This window comes from Opisthocomus hoazin, chromosome 6 (genome assembly GCF_030867145.1).
Source record: "Opisthocomus hoazin isolate bOpiHoa1 chromosome 6, bOpiHoa1.hap1, whole genome shotgun sequence".
NCBI classification, from domain to species: domain Eukaryota; kingdom Metazoa; phylum Chordata; class Aves; order Opisthocomiformes; family Opisthocomidae; genus Opisthocomus; species Opisthocomus hoazin.
Window position 1 is genome coordinate 58851447 of NC_134419.1, and position 13504 is coordinate 58864950.

The following is a 13504-nucleotide window of genomic DNA, read 5'->3' on the forward strand; positions in this document are numbered from 1 at the left end:
CTTCCGGGTCGTGCCGGGGGCAGGGAAGGGGGGGGGCCGTGCCACACCATCGGTTGCCGATCTAGGGGAGCCCATAAGAACATAAGGTTCCTGAGATCGCTGTTGAATTGATACGAAAGACGCTTCTTGCCGGCCAAGATCTGGCACCTTTTGCAAGGCCTTGAAAGTTAAATCCATGGCTTGCGTAAATACTGCTCTTGGTAGCGCTTGCTTGCACTCCCCTCATGGCGTAATTATCTTGACCCAGCAACTCGTTTTCTCCAATATCTAATCCAGCAGAAATATTCTCCATAACTAGCACAATTACAAGTTCCTTATATTCTGATGCCCAGACAGTATACTGTGCAGATGGCAGAACCATTCTAGTACTGATCACCAGTCAGAAGGGGTCATGACTTAAGATTCTCCTATAGCCTGTATAAGGTTCATAGTAATGAAGCCTGGAGACCATATTCTTGTATCAATTTCCGAACTTCCTTAATAACCTCCTACGGTAAATAAGCATACTCTGGGGCTTGGTTAGGTTTATATACTACAGGCATAGCTTGAAGGATAGAAACATCTCTTTTGCAGAGCGCATCAATCCTACATTTATCTAACAATACGTTTGACCGTCTGACAACATTCAGTGGTCCCGTACGAGTCAGAGGCTTTGGAGGAGCCAAACGGGGGGGGGGGGTGGGGGGTGGGGTGTAGGAGCAGAAGGGAGCGGTTTAGGAGCAAAAGCGGGGGGTTTAGTAAGTGACATATGCGATATTGATTTTTGTCATTGTGCCTGTAAAATTTCATCTGCTGTGGGGGCGGGGGTTGCCCTAACCTTCATCGGAGTTAGCGGTGGGTATAAATCAGGTCTGTCCTCGATGTCTATTTCTCCGGGATCAAAAGGATCATCAGATTCTGGCGGATCTATCCCCCGCATTCCCTGCGTTGAGTTAGGGGTTTCATTGTACGCAGGACTAAATGTTTCAAAAGACTGCAGCTCGGTCTGTTCCTGCCTTTGTGAGAACAAAGGAGGGGCAGCCCATGATTGTAAGATAGTTTCTGCGGGTTTTAGAGCATTTAAAGCTGTATACACTGTTTTCCAAGTAATAATGATTTCCTCAGGGACTTCAAGCTGCAAGTCCTTTTTTGTAAGCAATTCCTCCCCCACCTTGTGGTATTGGAATTATTGGAATTATTTCATTATTCCAAATTTTTGCCTACCAGAGTCTTACAAATTAAGACTACATTTTTATTCTAAAACTTACGAAAATTAGTTTATTATCTCATAAGGTCACATTCATGTTCTTAATATTAGTACTTCCTCAGTAAGACTTCGTATTTTAGAGATTTACAGATACTAGTTCACTTTTAAATTAAAGAGAATTTAGTTCCACCTATTACCTTATTTGGACCTTTATTTATTTATAATCCAGAGCCTTGTTACCTCCTAGAGTCCCAAGAGTTTCTATAGAATTTAGGTGCGGTTTTCTTATGGATAAAGACAACTTTTTCCGTGCAAGAAGATTTCTGACTTGCTGACAACACCAGTAAAAGCACAAGTGACTGAAACAAGAAACCCAGCACAGGCTTTTGATCTCATGCTTAATATATTCGTTAAGATTATGGAACTGGGAAGAACCAGCACATTTGACCAACATGGTTAGCACATCCTTCCAGAACACATCCATGAGTGGGGAAGCCTATCTTCCACTGCAAAAGCACCTCCTCCACCCCATGTACTGGAAGCAGAATCTAAACAGCCCAAGACAGAAGAGAGCTGACACTGGAGAAGCAAGATAATGAATTCTGATGAGTTTACTATGCCAAGGAAACGTAGAGAGCACTGACCTAGAGGCTGCAGAGAATAATCTGGCTTCACTGAGACCCAGAAATTCTCTCCAGGTGTTTTGAAAAACAGATCTTTTAGTTTCAACATGCAATTGTTTTGGGTTTTATATTGCCAGAGTAGCTTGCACTACTGAAACTATTTTTTTCCCCTAAATAAAGTGATTGTAGCAGTGAAGCTCATGAATCTTGAATCTCTCTTGCTATAAACCAGAAAGTCTGTTTACTGAGAGGGAAAATGCTTAACAGCACTGCTGAAGATTTTTTTTTTTTTTTTTGCATTCATGAGATGATCCAGCTGCAGGAAAGCAGGATATGTCACTCACCCTCTGCTTTGAATCCTTTTTGTTATTTGCGTACCACCAAACATGAGGGAAATGCGTAGGACAGAAACATAGAGAGGTGTCAGTTCAGTTTTCCATCCTCCACAGCAATGAAACTGCTTGTTGACTACTAGCTGAATTTCAGTAACATCCTCAGAAATCCCAACAGAACCTCTCCAAATCTGAAATATTTTTTTGTTTGATGTGCTTGGTAAGACACTGAAGAACAAGTTTTTGCCATTTTTATATTCACCCTTGCAGGAATCACCGGACAGGCCATACAAGAGCTTCTTAGAAACAACACATTCCTATCACGATATGCCCAAATTTCAGGCGCTTAAGATTTTATAGCACTCAGAGTCACTCTGTTGACATGTGTGTGATTAAAGAGCCATGGCAATGCCATACATGCATTTGAGCTGCAACCTATTTCCAACCTATTTCATATCTGAAGGAATAACAAAAATAAAATGCTAGCTGTCATTTTGTGAAAAAAATTACATGAAGTTTGTTAAATGTCCTACCCTTTCAGGTACTGTAGTTCCTGTTTACTTTCTCAAAAAGGGGGAAAGCAATTCTCCTAGCACAAGTATGCTCTCAGTAACTGTTAGAATACTTTCAAGAAGCAGCCCTAGACATTGCAGCATTTTCACAGCAGTGTTTCCTGGGCTTCCCTCTTGACACCACTAGGCAATGCATACTGTCATTATGAACTAAACAGCCCAGGTGCAATTCTGGTGATACCTGCCAGAGATAAGAGCTACAATAGCCCTCTTGATGTTGTTTTTATCTACTTGCTGCCCTTCATGAACAAACAGGAAGGGTGCAAGACAAGAAATGGGAGGAATCAGGATTTTGTACATTACAGTGGAAAACAGCAAAGAAAGAAGAGATCCCAACAGCCAAGATATCCCATGGATTTGGCTAAAGTATTCTGAGGCTGCCCGCCCTACCCCAGTCTGTTCCAAGTCCATGCAGGAATAATATCCAGCCACTGTGCTTTATCTTCATGGAATCAGTGACTAACAAATTTAGAAAATGGAAACGAGCTCATGCTCTCTAAATAGAGCTGAAATACAGCGTAGGTGTAGTATACACAGAATTAACTGAACTTTCCCCAAAAAAAAGCCCAGAGGCTGCTGAACTAAGTAACTGACAGTATAAAACTGAAGTTAAGCCTCCTTTCATTTTGTGCATGCGTCTGCAGGTTGTGTTAAAGATGGAAGACTGCATAAACTTGGTACCACCTGGAGGACCAAAGGCATGCTTCCAGTGGCCAGAGCAGGGTCCACTATTGCACCATTTAAGTTCCCCACAGCCAGAGGCACCAGTGGCAAGAACTACAGCAACACTCCTACCAGCCACCCTTCCTAAACCTAACTCCTTAAGTCATGCTTCCATCAAAAACTCTTTACTTATTCATAGACTTCTCATCTTCATCTGCTTAATCAGCTGCAGGATCAGGATAACAGCTGTGTTTGGAATCACTATGATTTTACATTTCTGGAACAAAATTTTCTGTCATTTTCTGGTTCACTAAAGATTTCTAAGATCTTTTTGTTACCACATGGCCTGAGTTGAAAGTTAGAAGTGTAGGAAATATGGCGTTTCCCATAAATTGGAGATCTCTTTTTGGGCTAGCTCTGTCACTCCTAACCATTTAGTTCTACTGCCTCTGGATTTTGTCCTCGCTGATATAGTATCTGTGGCTATCTCCCTCAGGTCTCCTTACTCGCAAACACAGCCTGGCATTTACAGTTGGTTCTTTAGATATTCTTGTCTGTCTCTACATACCTTGCTCAGCACTGATCCTTCATGTGGGGATCATGACCTCATAGGGTTTTCCAGACTAGCTGAGGAATTACCATGTGTTTTAAGAAAATGCATTTGCACCTTAGCAAGAAGGTTCTTTGCTTAGCCACAGAACTAAATGGGGAGAAAACAGTATTTCTCATCCCACCGAAATTGCTTTGAATTAAAACTGAAATTTAGCCCAGGGATGGGAACTCTGCTACATATGGAAGGAGGTAAGGGTGTTCAGGGGAGAAAGCATGTTATTGTCTTCAGCTTGCGCCTCCCAGCTTGAATTGAGACCTCAATTCAAATTTCATGTTACCTGGGACAGGTCACTCACACCATCTGTGCCCCTTGCCTGTAGAATTAATACAATTCTTCGCTAATTCCTATGCCAGGAAAGATATGAGGGCATAGGCTTTGAGGTTTGTAGGTATACAAACATCAGAGTTAACAAAAGTGTTCCCACCAAGATCAAACTTCCTTCTACCACATTTACAATATATTTGTGTCAACAGTGCATCATTTATTTTAGTGCTGTTTGTTCGTGCTTTCCCTTAAAACAGTTGTTCTTTGACATGTGCAAATGTGGCAGACTTTGTTTAACAATTGTAAAACCAATACACATGATACATAGCATTGTTGGTTTAAGGACAAGACAAATTTATTTGTAAAATTGTGTTTACTTATGGTCTGTGAGCTGATATGCCTCATGCTTCCTCTTGCTTTCCCCCTCTCAATGGCAGTGGTAGTCAAGATACTGGTTTTAATGACTGGATATGTGAATTCATAAGGAGTCCTGCACTTACTCTCTCCTGAAAGCTGATCCCTCTCACAAATGTGAGAGTAGCGCTGAAGTGCTGGGTTGAGAAACAAGGTTCCTGGGCTGTTTCCATCTACTGCATTCTCTTCTAGCTTTAAGTTGATCACAGAGTAATGCTTTTTGTAGATATTCACTCGTTTATTGGGCTTTTTTTAGTAACATTACTGCTCCAAATTCATGCTGTATTTCTCTGTTTGTTGCCTAGCACTGAAAGATACAGAAAAAACAAGGCTGATAAACTTGTGTTACTCTCATTATCCCTATGGTCATCAATGAGATGTAACCAGAAATCCCAGCTGAAGAATGACTGAGTAAAATAGTGAGGTCAATCTTCAAGAAAGTCCTCAAGATTTTTCCCTGCCTTAGGAAGAAAACAGGATACTCTGTTCATCAGCATAAGTGGAAAGAGGGCACAGAGCTGGGTAGAGCACTGATATTCTTAGAATGTTTTTAGTAAGAAATAAACCAGTGGGGAAGACAACATGAGATTTCAACAGAGCAATGTCTGTTGGAGACAACCTGTTCCCCACACAAGAAGGCACCTATCATCCTGTACACGAATGATATGAAGAAGAAACGCAACATAATATGGGCCACAAATGACCCCAGTAATCAATATATGAATGGGCTATCTACATACAGTTTGCTGCTGGCTGGTTTCAGTGCCACAGCATGTGTCAGGGTCCCCTGAGCCATTAATCATGCAAAGAGCTTCTTCACTGTCCCTAGACACTGCCCAGGCTTAGAAAGGTCACTCCTGTTGCTTTCTAAAGAAAGCTGATTGCAAGAACTTCTCTCCATACCTGGCATAGCTTGCATCCAGGAGACAGGGAGGGTTCTGCAATGGGAAAAGCTGGGCTGTCACTGCTTGTCTGAAGAGTTGAGGGAGATAACATACCCGTGCATTGGCTGGATTTTTGTTTTCGGAGTTGAGCAGCAAACACGTCGTCTGTCACTCAGCACCAAATGAGCAAGCTGACTGGGTTTTGGCTGTAACAATTTCCACAAGTTTCACTCCAGTACACTAGCATCACAAACTCCTATATGTCTGGTGAGTTTTGTTCACGTACAAGAACTGCTGCAGGGTGCCTCTCAAGGAAAATATTACCTGCAGACTCCACAACATGCAAGAAAAAAAATAAATAGCTGAGTAATACTAACAGAACTAAGACAATGCAGTTTGATGGGCCTTTTCTTCCAAACTATCATGGAATACTTGCTCCAGACTACCTTTGAGGACATGAAGGAGCCAATACCTTGAACAGGACTCCTCAGGTAACTTCCACAGCATTGTCAGCAGAAGTAAAATAGTTATTTCTCAGCACATAAAGGTTACAAAGAGCAGGTATGCAAAACTAGGACCCATCCTTACCCATCCTACAGACGTAAATTAATTAGGTCGGGCAGCATAAGAACAGGACATGGGACGGGAGAATGTGAACTCTCTCCCCATCTTCCCTGCAACAAACACAAAAGGCAGCTTTAGCCCAGGATCACGGTGCGTTACTTTGTTATCCTACCAACCCTTTTCCTCTCCTTGAACAGAAAAATGCACATGCTCTGAAATACCTCCTTTGAAACACTGACAGTATCCCAAACCACAATGATGTTGCTAAGTTGCCTTCACCCTCGAAAGGGTTATGTGGACTCTGTTGATGTCAGTAAAGAAAATCCCAATGCCTGTACTCATGGGCTGACAGGTTCTGTTAGTTTACCAGTGATTAAGGGTGAAGGGCATGAGCTAAGTGGCTGTGGTGTTAGTCATCCCATTTCAGGGCAGTGCATACATCAGCACTGCCAAATCTTACTTCATAGCGATAGCTTGATTGTGAGCAGCTTTCTCAAACCTATGAACACCCACAAGCCCTTCAGCTCTTTCTGCCATCCTGAAGAAAGACCTGGTAACCAAATAAAAAATTATTTTCCCAACCTACTGAGTTGAAAGCCAGCTAAGATGTCCATGGGAGTAGTGGTCTCTCTGTGACCTGCATTGCAATAATGCTGGCTTTCTCACAGGGACTTCCTGAGCTAGCTCTCAACTCTGGATTTTGGGCAGAAGACGTGGAATAGCCACACCAGCTTGGAGTTCAACCTCTACTCCCAAACCCACACAGTAAGATGACGCAGTTAGGCAGTCAGAGCAGTTAGGTATTACGAACGGTGCAGCACTGGTAATAAGGGGAAGACTTCTTCACCTACCAGAGCTGCACAATCTGAAATATTTGAACCAACTAGATCAAAGTTAAGCAAAAGGGGACTGTATTTGACTCCTTTGCTATCAAATCACTGTCCTAAGCACTTGGAAGGTGAGTCTGACCTGACATGTACAGCTTCTACAGAAACGGGACTGTTTCTCCCTGCCTACAAGGATTCAGGAAGAAAATATATGATGCCTATTTTTTCACAGCGGAACTGAGCGTATGGGTCTTCTACATGATGGAAAACTGAACAAGGAGGAAAGTGGTTATCTAGGACACTTTTCTAAGGGTCTACAGACGCTAGTCACTCTCCACAGAATCCCTACTTTGCCTGTAACCCTTCCAATCACCACTCCTTTTCCACAAGCATCTTCTTTCATGTTCAGTTGATGAACAAGAAAGCAGAACGGTTGTTCAAAGCTCCTGTCTGAAAACTTAGATGGTTCAAACTAAGCATGCAAATTTTCTTGTGAGTAACAACCACAAGATCTCTAATGGATCTCTCAGGGCAAGTGCTAAATGTTCCTTCCAAGCTTGAAATTCCTTTTGAAGTACTGCCCATAACTGCCTTCCAGATCTGGTGTGGCACAAAAGCCACACCTATTTCTTCAGTGCCTTTTAGAATTATATACTTCCTGTATATAATTGGCTTATTCTAATAATGTCCATTCCATGAGGTCATTTTGCACAAACCTCATTGGAGTTATTCATGAGTGTTCAGTTTGCTCCAGGACTGGTGTCATGAATTCCCTCTCTATATAAGTTCCCTGAGAAGATGAGCTTCCTACAGGCTGTCTCCTTACTGGGACCCTCAATTCTGCAAGAATGGTGAGTTCTTACATCTCATACTATAAAACATCATGGTATGTTGCTATAGATTTTAAAGGAGGTTCTACTGGATTGATCAGTACTCAGAGATCTAAGCAACTTAGAGAAAGTTTAAATTCTCTGTTTTGACAGTAAAAGTCAGATAGATAGGCACAGGCAGGTAAGAACCTTGGGTAAAATAGATCAGCATGTATATGTCAGGAGATGTCTAATAGGATTCCAGCTAAGGCTTTTCATTATAACTTGTCTGCACTCACGTGTAATGTTTGGAGATAATCTTTTTTCTGGCAGAAAGCAGCTCTGTTGTGTCTCAACCTGGAACTGGCCTTCATTTTTGTGAAAAGTCTGGGTAACCTGTGAACATTTAGATAAAAACATTATCCTAATTTTTACTCATTTGCAGTTCTGTGTGTTTTAAGCTGTCTTCTGCAAAATTAAACGCTAGTTTTTCCTCCCCTTATCTCTCAGGTGTGATTTATTACTATAAGTAACCAGTTCTACTTCATCCAAAACAAACACACATATACACGTACAATATATTCTTTGTTTATTCCTGGTCTTTCTGTCCTCTCTTACCAAGGTTTTAAAGTCATCACAGCTTATTCCACCCTAGGGTTCTTGCACTTATTTCCTGCATATCCTCAAGAAAAGCCCTTCAAACATTTCAAACTCTTATTGAAGGATAAGAGACTAGCTGAGGAATTTAAGCTGAACTTTCAGAAAAAGCTGCTGACAAAGGTCATAGAATATAGAATTATCTAGATTGCAAGGGACACTGAGAAGTCATTTGGTCCAATCTCCTGCTCAAAGCAGGGCCAGGTCTGGAGTGCTCAATTTCAGCTAAAGTTCTTCAGATTGTTCCAAATCCTTCAATATTAGGGTGAAACTTCCAGGGGATTCTTGAGACTCAAGAGAAGAAGTTTTTACAACTATGAGTGTATTTAGTGGCAGAGATGGTTGGTGACCAACCCCGTTGAGAAAACAAGGACAAGAAAAATTAACGTGGTGGGAGGGGAAAGGAACAGAACACACTGCTCTCACAAACTTCATCTGGGTCTACCAGTCCTATATCAGGCAATGCTTGATTTTAACAGCTTGGAAAGACAGACTTTTCCCCTCCCACATGATGCTTGGCCTCTGCTTCTTCCAAATGGCTCAGCATTCCTGATTGTATGTTAAAGTCTAAACTGCAAAAGACAATTAGATTTTTATTTGAAACTACAAAGTATTTTCATATTTCTAATGGCAGTATTTATCATCAAGACATCTAAATACTTACTTAAGTATTCATATGAATTCTGCTTTCTTGTTCAGAAAACCACCTTGGCCTGCCTTCTTGTCCTTGCTGTTAGCATGCCACTGTCCAATGCTTATTGCTTCGATCAGACATTGGAGCCAGGGATGTCTGACGGTAAGATCGTAGGCAAGAAGTCAACTGTCCTCTACTTGACAGACATCACAACAAACACCGCCTGATTTGATTTGTCCATTCCATGCAATTTATCACAGTTTAGAAAGAAGTAGAAACAGCGGAGAGAAGCCACTAGCAAAAGGGAAAAAACGGGGTATGGAGAGCAGGGAATTTATAATAGGTTATAAAAAAGAAGAGTTTATCTGATGAGCATCACACAGGCCAAATTACAAATTAGTTTTGTCCAGGGCAGTAGCATAGGCTTCATCCATCTGCATGAAGTAATAATTCATGTTTTCACTATGGCAGCATATTTAGAAATACAGAGAAGGGAGGGGAAGGGCCTTTCTATATGTGTGTGTGTATGTAGTCAGTATAAAGCAGGAAACATGTTGGCAAGTGTTCACCAATTTACTCCTTATTTGTTACCCTATCCCAGGGCAAGTTCTTTAGAACAGAATGGCTGTTCCCCCAAGTCTGGGATTGCTCTTTCTGAATACAGCTAGTCTATTGGTCTACAGATAAGTAGAGCTGCAGGAAAATAAGCACTCAAAAAAGAAACATGATTATTTGGACAGAAGAAGAGCTGATGTGTGCCAGTATGTAAAATGAACCTAAAGCCCCAAAATAGAGCTTTTCCTAGGAAAGTTAGTGCTACTACTAGAAAAAGGAGTTAGCATGGCCGGAGAAACAGAACATATTTATAGGCAAAGGCATAACCTAGAACTGGCAAATCCTCCACACTCTTGTCCTCATAAAATCCTGCTTTCTAGATCACTCACTTAGGAATTCTGTTCTGTGAGTCATGGACAGGAACTTTATATCCAATATGTACTTTCTTTCTGAAGAGGAGGATTAGGAAAAGTTTCCCAGGCAGATTTAGCCTTGCTTTAAATGAGGAGTCCACAACAGTTGCTGTTAATGAGGGGGAAGTCAAAGCCTTTTCTTAATTCTGACCAGGTCTGTGCCTAGTTGTCTTTCTACTGGGTGCTCCGATTCATGTACTGAAAGATGAGCTACTCCAGGAAACCTGATGCTGCTGAGAGCCACAATTAACAGAGGGACCCTGGATACCCTTCTCCATGTGTTAGAATAGTAGCAGTCCTGCTCTGCTGGGGAACTTCTGTGTTTGTAAAAAAGCCAAAGATTCCGCCCATTTCTGCACAAGCAATAGCATTGTTAGTGCAATAGGTCTGACACTGAAGGCTGCTTGCACACGACATTTTCAGGCTGCCGTGACTCGAAAGGAGAGCTGCATGAGTTTGGTTCCGACTGGAGGACTGACGAGTGCCATGATTGCTCCTGTTCCAGGAGCGGAATCAACTGCTGCTCCAGGTGAGTTCAAAACAGCAGTGGGGGTTTCCCTCCACTGCCGTGATACAGCACAAACCACTTTCTTTCACATAGGGGTCCCTGAGAAATGACCATTTCCCTTCTGTCACTCATTTCATATCACAAATTTATGCATTAACCCAACATCATCACTGAGCATGCAAGAAGTTCTGCTGACAAATATAGCTCGTGTTTAACAAATGATTCTTGATTAAAAAAAAAAGAAAAAAAAAAGAAAAAAGAAAAAAAAAAAGAGTGCTTAATTCTTCTTGGGGCTAAAATTTCAGGCAAGATACTCATTCAAGAGAGAATACATAGCTACTTCTGAAAATTCTATTGCTTCTAATCCAGATCTTCCCAAAGCCATACATTGCTCCTCTTTTCTCTGAGAAGCAGCTCAAGATATACTGGCCTGCCTGTAATTTTTCCTATAGTGACACCCAACCACTCATGTAATTCTTGTTCCATACTGTGGTTGAAGAAAAAAGTGATGATATTGGAGTAGCAAATAAATACAATAAACATCTTGTGTTGTAGATGACAACTTGGGTGTAAATCAGATCAGTAATCTACAACTGCTTAATCAGCAGGCTAAGTAACATTTGAGCTAGGAGTTTTGTGAGCTCCGTTTTCTGCTCCTGAACATCTCCTCAGTATAGCCTCTTCGTATTAAATGTGTAGATACCGTCTGGAACAGAAACTTTACTTCTTGGTCTCATCACCTCTTTGTCTTTTCCCAATGACAGCTTTGCAACACCATCTGGTTACGATGAAAAGAAGTGTGTAAGCATTTTCGACAAGGAGAACTGTACTTATAAAGTAGTGGAGAAAGATGATCACTCAAAAGAATGCCCAGTCCATATATGGGTGGGCTAACAGAGAAGGATGGTTGATTTGGGGGATATTTCTTTTATTGTTTTAAGGGTTCTTGCACGCAAATTCAAAAACATTGAAGAATGCAGCCATTGAGTGAAATCTACTCATAAAACATAACACGTAATAAAACTGAATATCTACTCACAGAAGACTCCCTTGGCTTCTCTGTCTTCTGCTTCCCCATGAAGAAAAAAAATGACTTGTTCTTTCCTTAAGATCAGAAATTGGAGCTGACATTTTTAAGCACCCTCAGTAGCTGCAAATTTTAATCCTCCTCTAGTCACACTTCAGTGTCAGGGAGTATATCTTGTTGTCTGTGCACAGCTGTATGTTAAAGCTAAAATAAAATCAGATAAAGCATCAGAAATTTTTGTGACATTTTCTTCTTTGAGGATGGAAGTCTAAAGAATTAACATTCCAAAGTGTCATGGAAATGAAATGCAGCTTAAAAATCTTTCTGAACACTGTCTTTTCTAGGATAGTGTCTTATATGATGATCTTTTATCCTGTATGGCTCCCTGGAGCCTGCCTAGCCTCTGGACTACAAGAGCCAACAGCTACCCGGTCTAACTCAGCACTATACTTCCATTTCACCCACACCACAGCAGACCCATCCCTCAACGTGGGGCTTGGGTAAAAGAAAAGATCTTTTATTCAGATTAACCCTTAAGCAATTAAAGTTATTAAATTGGCCAGTGGGCAGGATGGTGGCTGGATAGAGACTGATCTGGACTGGGCTCAAACAGAGAAGAAGCTATGTAAATCCACAAACAGTAGCTGAGAGGGATAAGCTTGCCAGTATAAGCTGTCCCTTAGGGCACTGCTTCATAATCTTTATAGGTACGTTTGTTCAGTTGCCTCTTTCCACAAGTGACTATCAGCATTCTATGTCTCCATGCTCTCTTTCCCTGTAAAAGAAAGAGCGTTTCACAGCTTCCATAGCTCCTCATTTCAAATTATGGAATGAGGACACACCTTGTCAGCAGGGCTGTGTCCTGCTGTCTGCAGGGGCAAGGCAAACCTCAGCTTGTGTCAGCCTTGACCACATGCTCCAGTGAGCAACACAGGACCCTAGGAATTACACCCCAATGTTTTATTCCACCTCTGCTTCCCTTTCTCCTTCTCCAGAAAGGCAACTCTGTTGGTTACACTTTTTTTAATTGCCTGCTGTATGGCCTTTTGGAAGATGACCCGCAGTAATGTACTTTATACAACAGTTTACAAGCCAAAGTTGCTATACAACAGTTCACAAGCCAAAGTTGCTAATGTCATCATACATATAGACTAAAAGGTGTCACAAAGCACATAAGGCACTTACATCAAGAGCAGTAACAATTACATCTACTGGGAAAAAGGTAAGAAGGTTCTGCATGATTTAAGCTGCATCTGTCCCACTCTCTTTTCTTGGCTACCAAAAAATATGCAATGCTTGTTGAGGTCTTGTGCTCCACATCAGATAAGGCACAGGTGTCAACAGCCTGCCCAGGAGCACACGTAAGATTGGGTTGTAACTGAACCAATGTTCTTGTGAACCCCAGGAAGATGCTGTATGTAGAAGTTCAGAGCTTAACACCCAAAATATTAGTTTGAGAACAAGGGATACCTCTTCCCTCATTGTCTTTAGAAAGTGAGATTTTGATGAAGTACTTACCAGATCTAGCTTGATGATTTGTCCGTTACATCACCTGTTTATTTTGTAGTTTACCTCCAAACTCACCTCAAAATGACTGCTGAATTAGGCTTTTTCTAACATCTACCCATATCTGGAAGCCACTGGGACTGGCTTAAGGGGTATTTATGCAGACAATCAGTTATAGTGCAATGTGGAACAAGCTTTGTAACTAACTATTTGGGCACATGATTAGTTTCTGTCTTGATCAGGTATCCCTTAGTGATAAGGAACTATTTCATAGACCCAGTCAAAAATAAGATCCAGAGTTCATAACGCTATTCAGGAAGACTACAAGCCAGAGAATGCAAGGACTAAGAATACAACAGTATCCAAAAAGCAAGGTGCTCTGATGACATTTCTGAAGGTAGTGGTACAAATTTTCTCAGTATTTGCAAAGACATTCGAGGTTCAGTATGGAGA

At 41.4% G+C, this 13504-nt stretch overlaps 1 protein-coding gene across 1 annotated transcript; it reads left to right on the forward strand.

Annotated features, from left to right (window-relative positions):
- The first annotated feature begins 1044 nt into the window (after positions 1-1044).
- On the forward strand, positions 1045-11779 carry LOC104334742 (beta-microseminoprotein). The gene is made up of 3 exons (XM_075423332.1): positions 1045-9204; positions 10434-10539; positions 11283-11779. Exons 1-3 carry the CDS (start codon positions 9036-9038, stop codon positions 11410-11412), a joined length of 405 nt encoding a protein of 134 aa, XP_075279447.1. The 5' UTR covers positions 1045-9035; the 3' UTR covers positions 11413-11779.
- Positions 11780-13504: the final 1725 nt, after the last annotated feature.